The sequence below is a fragment of the Myripristis murdjan genome, chromosome 24 (genome assembly GCF_902150065.1).
Source record: "Myripristis murdjan chromosome 24, fMyrMur1.1, whole genome shotgun sequence".
NCBI classification, from domain to species: Eukaryota; Metazoa; Chordata; class Actinopteri; order Holocentriformes; family Holocentridae; genus Myripristis; species Myripristis murdjan.
In genome coordinates this window covers 32,117,136-32,138,155 of record NC_044003.1, presented here as the reverse complement: position 1 = coordinate 32,138,155, position 21,020 = coordinate 32,117,136, and the positions used below count along the sequence as shown (strand labels likewise).

Here is a 21,020-nt window from a genome sequence, read left to right as displayed (position 1 = left end):
AGTAATAGTAGTGGCTTGGCTTTGAACTATCATGGTCGTGGATGGGTGAATCCCTACCACGTCTCCTAAAAATTAGGTTCCCATACAACTAAACTGCATTCTAATTACGTCTAAGGGGAAACATATTTTTTGCATGTTAGGTTTGTTTCTGATGTGTTACAAATACATTTCTAATCAATAATCATTAGTAATCATTACTTTAGCCATGAAAAGTACTTGGTTAAGGTTGGGGAAAGGTTAGGTTTAGATATAAAAACCACTTGGTTATGGTAACATAAAGTAACTTTTGCAAGGAACAAACACCTCTATCGCTTTGTGCTGGACTCAGATTTGCCCCCTCCTGACTCCTAGTGTGGCCTGAAACTAAAGGATCACAATCATTCTTGTGATATGGTACAAACATACTTAATAAACTACAAAAACATGTTCCCTGGTAATGTAAATGAGAATGCAGTTTAGCTGTATGAGAGCGTAATTTAATTTAACTGATATAAAGAAATTCCTAGAAATTCATATAAAGAAATTCCATGGCTAAAACAATAATGCTGCCCTTGATTTTTTTTAACCCGATTTTAACCAAAAGTGTTTACTTGCTAGCACAGCTGTTAGCTAAAACAATTCTTGTAACAAAATGACACATCTGATTAATGCAGTCGTGGGATGGTTGTAGCCACTTAATTCACACACACAATCTGCCTTTCACAATTCATTCTTAGCTCATGCAATTTGATGAGCTCTGCTATCTGAAAAAGTGCTGACTAGCTGGCAGCATGAAAGAAAAACCAAATGGAAATGAAAGTCAGGACACTGAAGTCATTGCCAAAAGTTAAAGACGATGTTAGGACCTTTTTCTACCAGGTGGTAAAATGTTTGAAATGTTGCTCTGAAAGTATTGACTCTCAGAACTATTTTTGGAATGAAAAGCTAAGTGAAGTAAATGTTGGAGGCGGGGGAGTGCCGCTGTCTGAGCTGTGCAGTGGCTGCCCTTGTTTTAGCTGACTGGGCACAGTGATGGGAGCGGGCCAGCGAGCCATTGTAATTGCCTCTCCCGTCTTTCTCTCTCTCTCCTCTCTCGCCTTCTTTCCCTCTGTCTCCTTCGCTCAACACCGCAGTGTTGTCAGTTCCACTGGGAGTTGTTCGCGGTTGCACTCCCTCCCACACACACACACACACACACACACACACACACAGAAACACAGTTAATACACCCTGGCAAATACAAATGCACACACACTTCCACACAGGCGTCCACAGCATCGTGGGCACGTGACGATGTGAGTTTGCCCCCCGCTAGAGTCTCACCCACCCCTCACTGCTGCTGCAAACAAGACTGCTAGCAACTCCCACGCATCTCTCTCTTTGCCTCACACACATACACACACACACACACATACATGCACACCATGGCACTAACTATACACACGTGGCTGTGTGTGGTGCTCATTAGGCTATGACAGATTAAGTGAGTTTGACTTTGGGCACTACAAGTCCCTTAGGGTGAAGTATACCTTCTAAGAAGGTATGACAGAGAAGCTGGGACACAAACACACACATACACAACGTCTCTCAATGTGGTGGGTCATCGTTGCATTCATTATTCAGATGTGAGAGTCAAAATGTTTTTAGATCACCTGTCAAAAACACTGCTTTCACCTGCAGGTGGCAAACCCTCACTCATTATGTTGTATTATAATTTCTTAATTTTCTCAATTTCTCTCTCTCTCTCTCTCTCTCTCTCTCTCTCTCTCTCTCTCTCTCTCTCTCTCTCTCTCTCACACACACACACACACACACACTTACTTTCCTTGTCAGCTCACACCTTACTTGATGTTCCCCTACATTATTCACGCTAAACAAAAGCTGTCAGTTTGTGTATATGCTAACACTCACACACCAACACAAAATACACAGGCAAGCATACACACACACACACACACACACACTGTGTGCTCACCCAGTGTGTCACATTTCAGGCGAGCGGGTGCTTTGCGACAGCACGTGCACGAGGCAGGGTTACTGTTCTGAGTGTGGGAGCAAAGTTGCGAGCGGCAGTGGTGGATTGCAGAGGCTCATCTCCCTAAAGATGCTGTGGAAGGAGAGAGGCAGTATGGTTTATTTATGAGAATGACTCTGAGTCAAGAGCAGCTGCTTTAAAGTGGAAGGATAGACTGAGGATGTGTGTGTGTGTGTGTGTGTGTGTGTGTGTCAGCACGAGCTGTGTGTGCCTGTCTATGTCCCAGTCTGTCTTTCTTCTTCCAGTCCGTCATATTTGCACTTTTCACTTAGGGGTTGCACCAACACAGATGAATTGAATGTAACATTAGTTCTAAGCAGAGTTTAGCTAAGCTGGGTGTAAAATGAACTAATCCTAGTTTAGTAAGTCCAAGAAATAAAACTAAACTAAGATGCTGATGCTTGCTTATCAAATAATATATGAATAAATGATAATATATAAATATATAAAATAAAGGAATACAGCAAATAAGAACAAATGATCAAATGAACATGTTAGACTTAAAACCCCCCAAAAAACCAAAAAAACAGACTCACATGCTGTCAGAACCCAGAAATTATAAAAGAGAGAAAACAGTTCCTGTATCTGTTTACATCGTAAAAAGCTAGCTAGCTACCAGTCAGTTAAGCCATACTCATCATGGCTTGGCACAAATTCAGACTTCTCTTGATTTTCCTCTTTTGGGAAACTGTCACAGTGCATGTTTATAACATGCCTGTTTGGAATGAGTAGATTGCTAGATTGCTGCTATTGCTACTTGCTGCTCAGTCAAACTACCTCACACTCAATGTTGCACTTCTTTGGGTCCTGCCAAGTGTGAATGGAGAGATGGCCAGTGTGTGTGTGTGTGTGTGTGTGTGTGTGTGTGAGTCCTTTGCATTTCTGTGTGTATGCACTTTCAAACTTGACACTGCATTTCCTTGGGTCTTCAGCAACACACCTGCCTTGAAGTTGAAAATCTTTTTTTTTTTCTCATAAAATTATGACATTGATCTCAGAAATTTTGAATTTTTTCAGTACATAGACCCCCCTTCCCTGGCTCCGTCATTTGTTTTTCCTATAGTGGGTCCAATATCATGTCGTAAAACTGAGATTCAAAGAGAGAGGTCTAAATTTAATCCTTAATTTGAAACCAGTTTTAAAGATTGGTGCAACAGAATTTACTTTTGCACCATTATTTAAACTGCTTCAACCAAATCCTTGTTGGTGTGTGAGAGACACACTCTCCTCCATGCAAGTGCACATGACCACAGTTGTTTGGACAGCAGGCACTGTGGCGATCATTTAGGGCATTGTTCCAGTGATGAGCTCACCTCTGGGTGTCACCCAAAGAAAGGAGAGTGCCTGGACTGTCTGCCCCCCCCCTTTGCCCAGAAAAGAACAGTCACCCTGGGCGAGACTGCAGCCCATGACCCTGCCTGTTCTGAGCAGAGCAGCAGAGCTGGGAAGCACCACAATGGAAATCAATTGTACTTAATGTAGTGGAGACAGGTCAAAGGGCAGGGCCAAAAATAGAGAGAGACTGGGTAGGATGAATCTTTTCCTCTCCATTGTGCATTTTATCTGCAGTGTTGGTTTGTTCTTTGAGTGCCGGTGAAACCAGTATTTGAATTTTTGAATCATAAGTAGATCATTTTTCACTGATGATCTTTCACTGCCCATTACACAGCTATTCATCTTTTTGTTGTACAGGAGAACCCCCCCAGGAAACAATGCATCCCTTGTGACAATATACAGATAGCCTGTGCAGTGAGCTGAAACAAAAGAGTGCTAGTTAAAGGGGAATTACACTGAAATCATCTGTTGTATTTAGCAGCTATTCACCCAAAAACCCACAAGCCTTTCTGTGCTGAAGAATGTTGGAAGGAAACTTTTCACCCATAGTGCCGAAATCCATTTTTTCATGGTCACAAGATTTCATGCTAAAACACATGAAAGAACAGAGTTTTTTTTTTTTTTTTTTAAGACTATCTGCTTCTACAGAAACAACAACCTCAAGACCACAGGAAACAGTGCATCGCTCATGACAATATACATATAGTCTGTATTGAGCTGAAACAAAAGACCACTAATTACAGGACAATTACACCGAACTCAGATGTTTCGTTGTACAGTATTCCTCAAAAAAGCCTTTCTGTGCTTAAGAAGTGTTGAAAGCAAAATTCTCAATATCCATATTTTGATTACTTGTATTTTATATGTATACTTTGCCTATGTTTTTTGTAAGTACAGAAAATTATTAATCTTTTTTATTTATCTGATCAATCTTCTGATAATCAGTTGATATTTGCAGGCAAATTTCAATGTCTGTTGTTGTCTCACAAATATATTTTTAGTCAGTGGATCAAGTCAGGCAGTTTCTCCCCTCTGAAAGGGCTAAAAAGGATTAAATGAGATTTTTACCAGGTCTTTTCTGCTATACGATCAAAACATGCCCAGTGGGACTAATTAAGAATCTGAGATAGCAAGTGTACATCACTGCTGACCATCACAAGGGCTTACAACCGCCTCAGCTGGCTGTCTATTAAAATATCTAGGTCCTAAATGTACTTGGTGGTTATTCTGCTAAATAATAAGAGCACAAATATGCATAAGAACGTCCCCCACACAGCATGTGGCTGTCACAGTGTTCTTTCTTTTTTTTTTTTTCTTCTTTTTTTTGGAGGGGTAGGGGTGTGGGGGTGCTGTATATGTGATATTTTACTGCAGCCAGCAAGAACATTTACAATTCACCAATTTCTAATTGAAACATTTTGGTCATTCTTTGAAACACTTAAGCAAGCCTCTCATTAATTATTAACTTGGCGGATGCGTTTAAATTCTCTGGGGCAGCCGTCTGTGAGGACATCACAGAATTTTTTCATGGCATAGAAATATAGATTTGAGTGAGAGAAATGGAACCAGTTATGTAAGAGCGTTGCTGCTGTCAGAATATATAATAGCACCCTCAGCCCCACAGCTTTATTTGGATCTGTTTTGCCAAACTAGGCTTTTGTCTTCCTTTATTCTCTTGACTGGATTCTGGAGCAACTAGTACCTCAGTGCTAAGAGCCAAAACAGGCTGTAATGTGGCTTTACTCTATTGACTGGCTTCAATGCGGCAAGGAACTACCTCAAGACAGCTTCACCGATTTTCTAAAACTGCCTTTTACTATAAATGCATGAAAGAACTTTTACATTTTTCAGATCTGTATCCATCCCTGTAGGGAAGTCATGCAAATTCTTATTTTTGGGGCTCAAGTTATGGAAAACTGCTCAGAAGACCAGGTATAGTTATTGGTATACATTGTTGATTACTTACATGTTACAGTTTGTGAAATTCTAAAGGGTATTTAAATATCACGTCTTCAAGAAATGCTGAACCAGGATATCATTCCTCAGTGGTCATCTATTAATGAAACTGAGGCTTGTTTCCCTTGGAAAAGTGTTTGCAGCTCTTATTTGTTCTGCAGCTGGGTGCAAAGCTGATTTCACCTGTCAATGGTCCATGTCCTCACCGTTGAGTCTTTGTCGGGTCCTGATTGGGCCTCTGGATGGTCTTGACATACAGTTGACTCACAGTCAAGACTGCACAGTCACTGGCTGTATCTTAATTCAGGGGCTGCAGCCTTCCAAGGCTGCATTTGAAGGCCGCTGGTGTCACAGCAGTGCGACTAGGCTGTCCCATTTGAGGATATTTCAATGGCTCCTTCAAAGTTGGCCGAATGCGACCCTCTTTTTGTTGAATATGGAGGACACAACTGATGTATCCTTTGCAGCTGAGGCAGAATTCACTTCAGCATTGACAGGAGGAGCAGAGAGCAGCAGATAAACAGGACAACTAAAGTAAGTTTTTGACAGTTTCTTATGCTATTTCATCATTAAATTCACTTCTGATATTTTTTGAAGTGAGACATCAACTGTGTAGATTTCGCATATTGGCAGTTTTACGACTACTGGTAGGAAATCAAAAATTTGATCACACATTTTCAGAGTTTAGACGCTCCATAAACTGGAGCAACGTCAGGCTGCAGCCTGCAGGGGTAACTAGCTAGGCAGCCTGGCCACAGAGCGGCGGTGAGCTGGCTGGAGCTCTGCCAGGAGACAAGAGGCTATTATTTCCCCAGCAGCTCGTCTGTGCAGCCTGAACTAGTTTGAAAGGTAAGGGTTATGTTTAGGATTTATATCTGGTGGAGATCGCTGCTGCTTCTGAGTCATATTTAATTTGATGTGTTTGTCAGTACAGTCAAGGACCCGAGGACCCCGCCTTCATGGACCACGAAGGCTGGGTCCTTGGAAGGCTGCAGCCTCTGGATTGAGACACAGCCATTGTCTTGCCTGCAAAAAGAGACTTTATCCTTCTTAATATTAAGCTAGGCAAACACATTTGCTCACTGTATAATGACAGATTCATCTCTGCATTTATGCATCAGTCTATTACTGCGAAATAAAGCTAGGGAACAAACAGCACTTTGTTTTTTATGGAAAACTAAGGGTGGCTGTAAAATAAAGTGCTGTTTGTCCCCATAGAACGACCAGGTTCATAGTATTCCCTTTTTAAATTTGTTGTTTCCTTTTCCTTTCCCTCTGGTTTTACAAAAACATTCCAGCTGACTCAGTTGGTGACAGGACTGTGTGTTGTCAAAGAAAGGTTGGTTTGTTCCCATGGTAGGCCTTCATTCTAACCACACCTTTTATTTTAGTTTCCTTGCAATTAACTTGTGCAATACAGATTTTCAAAATTTACTAAGAAACAATCCCAGCACGGGAACTGTCGCTGGGCCGACTTCTTACCACATCTTTTCCCAGTGCAGATGAATAATAATGACACATATATCAAACATTGTTTGGAAGTACAAATTGCATCATACAAAGTAGGTATGGTTAAAATGGATTGTAAAAGGAAGTAACATTTCATTCTGTAGCATGATTTTGCACCTTGCAATAGGTTTAGAGGTAATGGTGCTTTGAACTTCTAAAAAATACAAACCTCTCGCCAGGTTTATTTTATTTTATTTTATTTTATTTTATTTTTTTACATTTTATACTTCTGAAAGCAAGGACACATTGTGGACTCAACATAGCATGTTGAGTCCTGTGTCCTGTGTGTAATGTTAACCAGGACCATTTCCTAACCTTAACCATTACCACAAACATTTTCCTAACCCTAACCAAGTGGTTTTGGAGGCTAAAATAGCTATTAAGGTTAGCTTGCATTCTCACATGTGTGAACAGTTGTGTCATTGGCACAGGCTCCAGCACACTGGCTGTCAGTCTAAATGTTGATATGCAATGTATTTTTGTTTCAGAAACATTGACATTTGAAAGTGTTGCTTGGCTCAGCAGTGTGTATGCAGTGGCTCTTAACAATGCACCATCAAAATACAAGAACATCTGCATTTTCACTCCCACCAACCATAGCATCAGCTGATTTCACTAATTCATAGACCTTCAGCCAGAGAGGAGGGAAGTACTCTTGTGCAATCATTATGCACATGAGTAGTTCTTGTGGAAAAAAACTCCACAACAAAAGAGCCTTGGGGCCAGTTGGAGCCTGATGTTACATGCAGCACTGTCAAATCAAAACAATTAGTGTGCTCAAACATTCACCTCCAGCCCCAAATCTAAAATGACAGTTACATGTAAAGTTTTCCCTCACACCTCATCATAAAGGATAGCCAGCCATTTGTGGAAAGAAAACTTTCTAACAAGACATTGCTGACATGCAAAACCCTGGTCCTTGTGCTTCCACAATACCCTGAAATAGCTTAAAACTGCAATAACTGAAACTAGCGCTGGAAGATCATTTGCACTCAAGTCACAAAAACATGAAATAATCAACTTTAATGGTTGAGTTTGTGTCAGTTGAATCTAAATAGTTCCTGTTTTCTCTGCTTTCTCTCTTTTGAGAAATGGTGGGGAGCTGAATGTAGCTGCACAGTGTAAAATCATCTGTATGAAAATGTGAGAAATAGTGATGTTGAATGTTATCAAACTTGCCTTGAGACAGATATAATACCAAACAGTACAGTACCTCTGTAAAAAGAAAAACAAACAAACAGCAAAACAATGCAATCATGCTTTTTGAGTCATGCATAATTGTTTATGCAAAAATGAAGAATAAACTTTAAGGAAGGAACAATGGAGGATCAACAGTAATTTAAGTTTTTTATTTTCACTTTATTAATATTATCTAGAATTCTGAATGAAATAGCAGAATTTGTTGTCAAAATTATAGTATTATCATGGACTGTCTTGTTCATGTGATTCAAAGGAAACAGCAGTGGACTACAGTACAGATTACAGCCCACAGCTAAAAGAGATCATGCTGCTTGAGCTGCTCATGTACTGAACAAACCATGTGAATACAGCTGATGCATTTTCTGTGAATGAACCACAGGTGTCACATCAGGAAATCAACAGACACACAAGCAAAGTGCATACATGGGATAAGCATGTGTGTGTGCTTGTATATCACATTATGATGAGAGGGGTTTAATGTAACATCTTTACTGACAACACACACACACACACACACACTACGTAATCACTCTTGCTGTGGACGAGACATGCTGTGAGTGCACCCCTTCAGTCTTCACTCAGACGGTCTCAGGGAGAAAGAAAAGAGGGGGGTGGGGGTGGGGGGGTGATAAGGAGAGAGAAATTGCAGGATGGATGAAGTGTGAGATGAGGTAGTGGGAAGCAGGGAGAGAGAGAGAGAGAGAGAGAGAGAGAGAGGGAGGGAGGAGCCAGCATCGACTGCAGCAGAAAAATGAGAGAGCAGAGGAGAGGGGGAGGGCAGTGTGGTGATGAAAGACAGTGAGGGAGCCGGAGAGAAGGAGAGAGAGAGAGAAATGGAGGGAGAGAGAAGGGACGGGAGGCAGCATCTGCTCACTGCGGAGTATTTCAAAGTGTTGTTGGTGTGAGCCACAGGGCTGCAGCTGGACACATCTCGCTCACACACACACACACACACACACACAGACGTTACCTTCCCATGCATGCTGGCTTCACATGCTGACACCACGGCGGAGTTAACACCTTTGCACTCTCCCACACACAGGTACTCCAAACATCCAAGCACACAGCGCACAACCTCTGTCCTCCCCTCTCTGTTTGTCCTTCTGTCATTATTTGGGGATGTTGGCAGTGCTGCCACATCTCTGCCAAGCGGGAAGGGACACCTGTAACTAGAGAGCCTGAGTGGCTGCTGCTGAGCTGGGACCGGCTGCTGGACGGATCTGCTCTGCGCTCGGATACAAAAACCAAAACAAAAAAACAAAAACAAAAACCAAACGGGTCGGTGGAGCTGCAACGGCATCAGCAGAACCAGCCCAGCACACCAGCATTAAGGTATGGCAGAACACTGGCATGCACTGTGTACATTCAGAGTCAGAAATAATCAGAAGCAGAAATCCTTCATTAATCCCTGAGGGGAAACTGGGTATTCATTCATACACACACATCCATCTGGAGGAGAGTGTGCAAAAACATTCATCTGTACACGTATAGATTCTCCTGTTTTCACACTTAGAATGCAAATGAAGCTCGGTATGCAGGTGGATAAACTTCTGCCGATGTGGCTCCACTTTGCCATAAACACTCAGGAGGATGCACACACACACACACACACACACACACACACACACTTTTTCACACACCCTGACAGCTCACTCATGGATGCTCCCCGGGTGCTGAGTGACTACTGAGTGTTTTGGCGTAAACAGAACTGTCTTTACTAGCTGTCTCCTTGCAAATCACTCCACCACAGTAACAGGAGCAGGTAGCAGCCTCTCTCTCCCTCTCTCTCTCCCTCTCTCTCTCTCTCTCTCTCTCCTGACACCCCACTGCATCTCTCTGCCCGCCTCTCTCACTTTGTTGCAGCATCCGTCCTCTCTGCATCGTGTTTTGGTCCGTCTGTCTCCTCCGTCTCCTCTACCCCTCTCCATGTCCCCGTTGCATCCCTTTCTCTCCCACCTCTGCACTTTCTCTCCTCCCCGCGCACACACACCACGCACACACACACAGACACATGCAGGGAAGCATCCCCTCTCATTTGCCGTCCTGCACTCGTCCTGACAATAACTACAATCCTCCCTTCATGCCTTAGACCGCTCATCTTTCACTCTCCTTCCTCTCCTGTCTGTCTCTCTCTCCGTTGGTCAGTCTGTCCGTCATCCTGGGATCTACAGAGGCAAGCGGAGCGCCGGTGTCGGCCATGAAACTGGTGAATGGGGGAGGAGGAGGAGGAGGAGGAGGGGGTGGTGGTGGAGGAGGAGAGAAGACTGCCTTTTCCTTTAAGAAGTGCTCTGCCTTCCAGTTTGTCAAAAGAAAGGTGAGTATCGCTTGAATACACACACACACGCACATACACACCCCAATCAGAGAGAGGCATAATGGCTGAGGGAAAGGAGATGTAACAGCAGAGTGTTTTCTGTGTGTGTGTGTGTGTATGTGTGTGTGTGTGCTCTCCAGAGATGATGTCATTGTGGGAGCTAAGCCGAGGTAATCAGGTGCAAGATTCAGCTCCCTACAGATCTGTGTTTACTGTGTGTGTGTGTGTGTGTGTGTGTGTGTGTGTTTATCTACGTGTGTCCCTGCTCGTGCATTATGTGCAACAACCAGAGCATCCAAAACACTGTTGCTTTACAGATCCCACACCGTTTCGCTGACTAAGGTGCTATCGTTTGGCGGCCACTCAGCATATCCTGCGTTTGCTGTGCTGCTCTCACAAGGCTCATTTCCTGTGGAACATTAATGCTATAAATTAAATGCTTTCCTTGGTGGGTGTGTTTGTAAAATGAATGTGTACGCTGGCTTTTTCAGAAAAAAGAAAAAGTAAACAGTAAAGCGTTGGAGGAGTGATGTTTCAAAGGGGAAAGGGTTAGTTACGTAACTAGTTCACACTGACAATGCTAGTATTTAGGCTGCAACTGCAAAATGAGGTCTATGTACAGTTAGTCATCATAAATGAGTTAGGTGTTAGTATTTAAATGACTATACACATGTTTTTGAATATTTTACCAAGTTACCACAATTTCCTCACATTTTAAATTGCAACAAACCAGTCTGCAAATCATGGGGTCCTAAAGATTTCCCAACATAGAATCAAAAACCCTTGCTTTTCAAATATGATTTTTTGGTTGAAACAGCCACCGTAGAATGCTGTGCTTCTGCACCTAACAAAGTCATCACCATTCATAAAAAGAACTGATAACTGGCTGTTGAAGCAAACATTTGTCTGGGGACTACTTTCTGATGGAGGGTTTCAATTTCAAGTCATCAAAACACAACAGTGCTGAAGTCTCTGAAAGTTCATTTTCATATTGTACAAGGATACAAGGATATAAGGAAGTTTATTGGCCATTATGCAACAGGTTGTATGATGAAATTAAAATGTGTAGTGGAATGAATGGAAACCAATGGCTGGGTAAAAGGTAGAAAAATAATGTTGGAGCTCTTAAATACAATAGTTTGCTTTAGCAAACTATATAGAATCATGAAGTGTTTATATTCAGTAGATAAGAGGCTAACCATGCAAAATCACTGATCCTTTCCACTCGCCCTGTAAGGTACTGTATATGCTACAATCTGAATAGGGCAGTCGATTACTATGCTACACATGCCCAAAACATATTCAACTTTTTGAACTTTTCAACTTGACAGCTACTTTCTGAAATCAGAATAATTTACTAGACAATTGTGTGAGATCAAAAGAAACAGCAGGCAGGATGACTTCAGGGTATGACAGGGAGGAAATGAGTAACATCACTTCCTGCTTGTGGTGGAGACAGCGTTTGATGAATTCATTTAATTATTACACTGCAGTGGGGATATTGCTGGCAAAAATAGCCTTTTGATGAAATAGGGCTGTACTACAGAGGTTATTGTGTTCATTTTTACTCAAAAGTGAACAAAATGACCACATAGGAACCAGGAGAACAGAATTCAGGGATGACACGTTTGATTTTATGATTCTAATCATCTTCACCGCCCAGCATTCAAGTTCACTTCCATTCTAGCTTGAAGCAGATTTGCCCAAAATGTGTCTCTTGTCCTGTGTGGACGTGTCAGATGGCTTATGGTGAGGCTCGCTGATGACTCGGCTGGTGAATATGGACAGATTGTGTTGTGCTCACACCCACACACATATACACACATGCATGCATGTACACTCAGACATACACACACATACACACACACATACAGGCACATTCTGCTTCCATCAGTCTCCTATAGGATTTTTCATCATGTAAAGTGAATATTAAACATATTAAAAGGATGAACATCCAAGCCACACATGCCTTTGTTGACTTTTGTTGGTTTATTTACATGCAAATCTGTCTATCTATCTATCTATCTATCTATCTATCTATCTATCTATCTATCTATCTATCTATCTGTCTAACTTATATTTCTTTTCTGACATTGGCCTTATTGTCTTTCCTTCACAAACTGCAGAGAATATTCATGTATAAATCTTGCTTCTCTACCATGCTCCACCCTGCTGACAAGGGAGGGCACAGAGACAAAAAGCATCCAGATGCATCAGCATACAGCCCCAAATCAGAATTAATGTCTGCTGTCATTCAGGGTTTCTTTCTCTCTCTGTTTGAGCCTAAATGAGTCTAATCTCCTAATTGGAGGAGGGTGAAGTGAGACAGAGCCCTGTATCATGTGGATGAGTCAGGAGGAAGGAACAGGAGGAAATAAGAAATCAGTGTGTGTGTGTGTGTATGAATGCTCTGTTGTTGTTGTTGTCTGTGATCTGGTGGCTGAAAAAGCCGAGATGATGTCAGTGAAAAAGACCTGGCAAAAACTCAGAGCCTCACAGTAAACATCTTGTTTGCCAGAAAGGAAGGAGGACGCAGTCCCTCTCTCTGACCAGTGACCGGTGTGTCACTTTGTTTTGAACTCTTATTTGGACAGTCAGTGAACATCTGAAACACTGATGATGAGATGCAACATTTCAGTCACAATCCAGTCAGCAGTTTTTGAGCGATACTGTGTTGAAAAATCCTTTTTACACTTTGAGTACATTTCAGAGCTTGTACTTTTGACTTTTACTTGAGAAAAGAGTGTGTGTTCTTTGGCCACATCCTGGAGGAGAGCACTCCACTGTATCTCCACTCTTTTATTCAGGTTTTTCCTTTTATTTGACACACATGTGCAGGTAGTTCCACTCTGTGAATACTCAGCTAGCATGTAATATTGTTAAAATCACTGTATAACGCTATTAGAATTGATCTGTTATCTATCAAATTTGATCTATTATTGTACCCCTTATTACTATGAAGAAAAGAAAGTGGACAACATAACTGATACCATATCAGTGTTTAATTCTGCCTGTTGCAGACTGCAGACAAACTCTTGAGTTTCAAATCAAGCCTTGGCTGTTTGCATGGGGCGTCTCTTTTGCAATTAGCTTTGTAGAAACGTGTTGTTTTGGTGCTTCAGAACATTAGAATTACTATTCTGTGGTTACAGCTCAAACAATATTGATTGATTCACTCATTCTTTGCTTCGCTGTAAGGTTGGGCGATGTTAGATCATGAACTAGAAAATCCGAGGAATCTTCTGCTATCAAGACAAAAGAAATGAATAATGAGCCAATTTAAATCTCATTCATTTTAATTGCGTTATTTAATTTGAAAAAGTAATATGTTACACCTCCAGTTACCACCAAAAGTAGTGGGATTACTTTCAACACTGCTTACCACAAAATCAGAAAAGAGCTGAGAATGTGAATGGGAAAAATAGTCAACAAATAAATTCCAAAGGATTTATGGTCATTTTAGCAAAAATACATGTCAGTCAAGTGTGGACAAGAACAATTACAGATGCATCACAACTTTCAAGTTTCAATGAGCTGCTTTTCACATCGTTGAACATTAATGGGAGTGAATTGGGATAAGTTAGCCTTGACCTCTAAGCTGCTGAAGCATATCGGGTACACAGTTATGCAATGGTATTTTTGACTGACAGAAACTATCATGACTGTTGATGAGAAGTCAAAATAGATCCAGTATGATCCTTTAAGCTCTTGAAAATCGGATGCATAAATAGCAGCCTCACCAGTAATGACATTTCACACACCATTAGGTATGACAGCACACCATTTGATCCATGCACTCATACCAAAGCATTTCTCATGGCTTTTTACAGTAAAAGTGATGACAAATCTGACATCTGTGGAAAAAGTTTTCCATTTGGACATAACGTCAGTGATTGCACATGTATAATTGAGTTCATGACCTAAGTGAGGAGGTTCCTGAAATATCATTCTCATTTTTTCAGAACATTTCTACATTCTCGAGAAATCACCGACAACAAAATGAAAATATCTCTTCCCAGTGCACCGTAGGTGTGTCACCAGACCTGTGGGTTAGTCCTCCAGTGGCTGTTTTGTTTCGTGTTGTCCTGCTTGAATGTTTTTCAAGTCTGTTTTCCTTTAGCCCCAACATGCTTTGACACGCTGTCTGGCTACCTCACAGCTTACTCATTCAATCTCGCTGTGTGAGTGCACAAAAGTGTGTGTGTGTGTGTGTGTGTGTGTCATTGCTGTCTGGATCCTGTGGTGTTTGGTCAGGCCAGAGTTGTGTGGTTGTGTGTGTATGTGTGTGTGTGTGTGTGTGTGTGTTTGCTGTTTGCTAAATGATCGACTCACATGCAGGATGAGGTTACATATCTCACAATCTCTCTCCTTCAGTATTTTGCTTCACTTTCTCATTTGTGTCATTTTCTCTCAATATTTGTTCCTGTTTCCCCTCCACTCACCACCTCTTCTCCTCACATATTTTTCCCCCCAAATACACACAGCAGGATTTACCGTTAGCGACAGTGTGCTTTTCTGGGAACTCTTAGTCACTGGTGGAGAGATGAGTATCTGTGTGTGTGTGTGTGTGTGTTTGTGCATGTGAGTGTGTTATCTCATCATTCAACACATTTTCTCGCTCATAATTGTTACAACCTTATGGCTGCATAATGTGAGCATCTGTCAGGGATGGGGAAGAATCCTCATTTTCTCTAATTCATCATAATGGCATACAAATGGATTTGCCTCCTTCTCTGCAGGCCAACTTTCCTCAAGTTTGCTGTGCACTGTTGACATCATCATGACTTAATCACATGGCTTTCAGCTGTCACATAATCTAAAAATTCACATGCTTGAGAAAATTCTTTTTCTTCTTATCGTCTTTGTCCCATGTGGGGCATAAGGCTGCAATCATCCACTGCCACTGGCCCTGTCCTGTGCTTTGGCCTGTGCTTCGTTCCAGGAGAGACCCATCTCTTTCAGTTCCGTCATCACGGTCCTCCGCCAGGTGTTCTTTGGTCTTGCTTTCTTCCTCTTCCCTATCGGGGTCCACCTCAAGGCCACTTTAGGCAACCTTTCATCTGGCATCCTCAACACATGGCCGAGCCAACGCAGCCTTCTCTTCTTTATTTCGAGGGACATATGCATGCTTCTGGTCTTCTTATACAGTTCCTCCTTTGAGATTTTATTTGGCCAAAAGATGCGGCAGATTTTACGAAGACAACTGTTGTGGAATACATCAACCATGGCCATATCAGCTTTTGTTACTCTCCAGCACTCAGAGCCATACAGCAGGATGGCCTTAACATTGCTGTTGTAAATCCTGATCTTGGTTTTGAGGCGGTATTGCTTGGACTTCCAGATATTACGAAGTTGGCAAAACGCTCCTCTTGCTTTGTTAAGGCGGGTCTTTTTGTGCTCCACTTTCACTGCTAATGTGGCTTCCGAGGTATGTAAAATCCTCAATACATTCCAATGCCTCTCCATTGATGGTAATAGGAGGGTCTGTTGGGGTATTGATGCACATAACTTGGGTCTTTTTCTTATTTATGTGGAGACCAGTTTGCTCAGCATAACTGTTAAGCCGGTCAGATTTCTTCTGGAGGTGGGTGCAGGTAGATGAGATGACTGCCAGATCATCTGCAAAGTCAAGGTCTTCTAGTATGGAGAACAAGGTCCATTGGATTCCATGGGAGCGGTCTGATGTTGTTTGACGCATCACCCAGTCTATTGCAATAGAGAACAGGATTGGTGAGAGAATGCAGCCTTGTCTGACTCCAGACTTCACAGGAAATGATTCCGTCAAGATGTTGTCTACTATGACGCTACATTCGAAGTGTTCATAGAAACTCTTGATGATGTTTACCATTTTGTATGGTATTCCATAGGCCCTTAAGATTTTCCATAGGCTGTCACGATGGACACTGTCGAATGCCCTCTCGAAGTCAACGAAGTTGACATATAACTTCCATTCAATACACTGTTCAATGATATTACGCAGTGTGAAGATCTGGTCTATGCATCCCCTGCCTTTGCGAAAGCCTGCCTGCTCTTCTCTTAGCTTTTCATCTATGATGCTGTCAAATCTCTTGAGGAGTACTCTACAGAAGATCTTGCCAGGGACAGAGAAGTGTAATGCCTCGCCAATTATCACATCTTTCTTTGGAAGCCTGCATATAAGTCCCTTACTCCAGTCTTTTGGGATGACACTGTGCTTCCAGATTTTAGAGAAGAGTTCCGTTAGAACTCTAGAGGCTGTGCTGATATCTGCCATCAACAGTTCTGCCTGCAGCGAGTCAATTCCAGGGGCTTTCCGCTTTCTTCCAATTTCTTGATCGCTGCCTCTACTTCAGCTCTGGAGGGAGGATCTGTGTTTATGGCAATGTCTTCTGCAGGTTCTGGATCTGCAGGGATTTCAGGCTCAGGTCTGTTGAGCACTTCTTCAAAGTGCTGAGCCCACCTTGCTGCTTGTTCCCTTTCAGTGGTTAACGGCTTGCCAATCCTTCTATGTAGGCCCTCTTATCCTTTCTTGCACTCCTCTTAACCTCCAAGTCTTTCATCCGGTACTCTTCCTTCTCACGTTCACTTAGTCTGGGTGACTTCGGACTCAGCAGCTTGTCTTTGGCTTTCTTTCTCTCACTGATCTTCATCCATGTCTGAGATGTTATCCATCGCTTGTCTCCTTTCTTTCTAAAACCAATGACACCTTCTGCTGTTTCCTTGTACACTTTCATGATGTTGCCCCACGTCTTTTCAGCTGTGTTGTTGTTCTCTCCTTTTCCCTCTTCATCTTCCTCAAGTACCTTGAAGCGGTTTCTGAGCTCGATGGTAAATTCTAGCTGGAGAAAAAGTGGGGTTAAAATGCCCATTTGGAAGAAACTCTTGCACAAATGTTGGTTGTTTTCTTTTTTCTTTCTTTAATCTTTCAAAGCCAATCTCTGTTGAGAATGATCATAATATTAATATTGTGGCTCATCAGGTGTGTTCATTCAGCCCTGTGTTCCCTCAGCTCTGTGTTCGCTGACTGTGTTCAGGCCTGTTACTACAACAACGACAAGTGTCGGGCTTGTCTGCTCACGTCTGTCGCTTGCAGGCGTGTCTGTGCGTGACTGCATTTACATACTGAGGAATTATTAATAGTTTTATTATAAGTTAAGAAATAATTATAACAATGTAATAGCTTGTTCCAACCACTTACTAACTTTAAAAATAATGCCTCATCCTAACCTAACAGGACCTAGTGTAAATGGGAATTCATTTCACAGAGACTGAGGAAGCGTTTCGTTACACCCCCATCGGAACATCATCATTAGACAAGTCTTTGAGTGCATGTGTGGGTGACTGTGCGTGTGTGTGTGTGTGTGTGTGTGTGTGTGAGAGAGAGAGAGAGAGAGAGAGTGTGTGTGTATTTGAGCGTGTTCCCTGTCTGATTCATATATTTTGAGCGCATGGCACATTCTGCCTCTTTGAAGTGCACCTTCTATGTGTAGATGTGTGTGTGTGTGTGTGTGTCCCACAGGAATTGGGAATTGACACATAATAGGGGGTAGCCTGAGAAGCAGAAAGTGAGAAATCCTGAAAAATCCTGTCTTTCTGATCAAAGGTTGCAGCCAGCAGTGATGACAGTTTGCGTGTGTGTGTGTGTGTGTGTGTGTGTGTGTGTGTGTGTGTGTGTGCATGTATGAAATGTATGAAACTCCTGTGCCAGTACTGACAAATAAATATGAATGAACTCGAGGAGAGAGTATGTACAACAGCGTATCAGTGCCACTGTCAAAATCTGAGTTTAGCTTTTCGTCTGCTGTGGGATTCAGTCTGAAGGAAATCCTGGTGGTTTGAGACCAGAATCACAATCTTCTCAACAGCATCTGAACTCTGAAGAGACACTGCTGTGACTTGGGCCGATTCAGAAGGAAACAATCCTGTGATTCTGGGCTCAGATCAGCAGGATCTCCTTGTTCCTTAATCCCATGTCAGAGTAGAATTTGATGAGGTGATCAGCTGCAGGCCTGATACACAGCAAGCAGCAGTGTCTGCAGTGTGTGGCTGATCCAACCTCACAAAGTCAAGCCATGTGCTTTTTTCTTGCAAATTTATGACATCATAATCTCAGAATTTTCAAGTCTGATTCTTGTAAATTGATGACTTTAATTGCCAAAATTTTACCCCCTCCCCCGTTCCAAATTTTTTTTCCCTACAGTGGCACTAATATTCTGTCGTAGATATGAGACAGGGAGAGAAGCACAGCAAAAGTTAAATTAAGTCTTGCGAATGCTAGACTGCTGTAGAATCTAACCAGACACCCCTGTCCCATCCAGGTTCGGAGATGGATGCGGAACCCCAAGGTGAGCGTGGAGAAGGCCCAGGGGAAAGGCCTCCTGTACCCCTGCCCAAAGTGCCCGCTGGCCGAGGACCTGTGGTACACCCACTTCCCCTCGCCATATGGCTGCTGCCACTACGCCAGCCTGCAGGGCGGCCAGTACTACCACCAGGAGCCCGCCTCGCCGTGCCCTGCGAGTGAGCATCACGCCGGCCATGACAAGAGCAAGGGCTGCAAGGTAAAGGGGAAGGGCAAAGGAAGAGAGCAGGCATGAGCTGTCAGACACCACCGCTAGACAGGCTGTGTTTGAATTCGATTTTTTCATGCTCTGTGCGTGTGCATGTGTGTGTTTGTACCTTATAAGCCCTTGTAACACACACCGCGCACATTCAGCACCCCCCTAGTGAGTATCCTTTGTCACTTCCAGCCGACACACAACGCCAGGGAGCAGGCGATATGCTCAAATTTAACAACACTCAACAACTGTCATTTTCTCCCTCGAGTCCTCCGCTAACGAGGAGAAGAGGTGGCCCATTTTGTAATTTGTGCCACACAGAGGGAGACGCCACGCACCTCACCTGCCATCCCCTCCCGCCACAGATCTCTCCCCATCCTGCCTGTAGGTGGTACGGCGTCCAATACGCTTCACAACAACAACAGTCTACCCAGTTCACAGACCTCCCCCTGTTTGCCCATTAGCGCTCACTGAGAGAAGGCGCGGCAGCAAAGTAGGTACTAAAGGGGGACTCGAGACATTGTTCTGCTCCATCTTTGTTCTCCCTTTAAGCCTCACCACGAGTATTGTTACATAACGTAAACAGTAGGGTGACTGAAGTCTAGGCATTTTTCAAAGACTTCCTTGTTGCTCACCGAGGCCTTTCAGAAATGAGCGCCGAGGCAGATATTCAGCGGAGCGTGCAGATTGCGACCGGTTTGTGTAAGAAACAAACCAAACAAATAAAAAATGTCAGGAACGAGATGCAAAAATGAAAAATATTGGAAAATGCATCTATGAACGTGGACCTTACGCACAGAGAATGGGGTGATGGAAACAGTACAGTGCTATTTTATGTTATTTCTGCTTCCCCTTCCAATCCCCTCTCTGACTACATGTACACACACAAACACACACCCACACACACACCAGTTGCTGCAGGTGTCCGGGATGTCCTTGGTTATGTAACTGCAGTCATAATAGCAATCCCCGTCCTGATCAATCATGCTACCCATCAATCAGCTCCCTGCCTCCGTGTCTATCTATGTGTGTGTGTGTGTGTGTGTGTGTGCCTCCAGTCACTGCAGGGGGAGGGGAGAGAATGAGTCATCAGTGCCCTAGCAAGACAAAGCCACACTGTATGTGCTTTGTGTGTGTGTGTGTGTGTGTGTGTGTCTGTTTGTATACGTGTGTGTGTGTGTGTGTGTGTGTGTGTGTGTGAGGGAGAGAAAGAGGGAGAGAGAGAGAAAGAGAGAGAGAGAGGAGGAAGCAGAAATAACATAAAATAGGAGTGTATTGTGTGTATTGTTGTCCATCACACCATTCTCTCTGACTCAGTCTCCATGTTTGTCATTCATTCTCCTCAGAGGTTCTCTTCTGTTATTTGTCTGTCCTTCTGTTTCACTCCATCTCTTCATCAGTTCCCTCCCTTGCCCTACCAGCTGCAGATGTGTCAGGTGTGTGGGTGTGTGTGTGTGTGTCAAGGATTAATGGACGTTGTGGAAAGGTGGGAACAGGCCATAGGGTTAAAGAGGAGTGGTTTCATTGGTGAGTCATAGCTGATTTTCACTCTACATTCTTACAGTGGGAGTCTGATATATGTAGTGTGTCAGTGGTGTGTGTGTGTGTGTGTGTGTGTGTGTGTGTATGGTGCAGTCACTATGTGGAGTTAAATTGTGTTAAACAGGGCTGACCTATCTGGATAGCCTATTTCTGGTATCTGGCTTTGTGTTCCAACACACAATAAATGATTGACCATATCTACATTGGAAACACAGCAAAGAGGTCAGCTGTGTCAGTGTAGTTCACTCTAAGCATTTTTTTTTCCCTGTGTTTGATGTAGTGTGCTATTGCTGTGCTTGACATATGATTACTGGCTTAGTGTGATATGAACGGAATAAACAGTTCATTGACTCCAGTTAAACAGCCCATGATAAAAAATAGTATACAGGGACGTAATGTTCTGTACTGTACCTTGCATATCGCAGCTCACTCTGTCCAAACACAGACGCATTATAATTTAGCCAAACACTCCCAGAGAGAGCATGCCCTGTGTTCAACAAACAACTGTGCAAATGAAAATGGAGCTGAAGCGTTTCTGCTGGATGCCAAGTGTAGTTTTCCTTGCTCTTGAAAAGGTTATCTGCTGCTTGGCTCAAATGCAAATGAGCAAACGTCA

The 21,020-nt window shown here is 42.8% G+C and overlaps 1 protein-coding gene across 1 annotated transcript in view; it reads left to right on the top strand.

Annotated features, from left to right (window-relative positions):
* The window catches only part of LOC115355908 (uncharacterized), a 52,640-nt gene that overhangs the window by 7,797 nt on the left and 23,823 nt on the right, over positions 1-21,020 (top strand). The window contains exons 3-5 of the mRNA XM_030046829.1: positions 9,057-9,346; positions 10,160-10,328; positions 18,626-18,865. Coding sequence (XP_029902689.1) covers positions 9,057-9,346; positions 10,160-10,328; positions 18,626-18,865 — 699 coding nt within the window. The remainder of the gene's footprint in view (positions 1-9,056; positions 9,347-10,159; positions 10,329-18,625; positions 18,866-21,020) is intronic.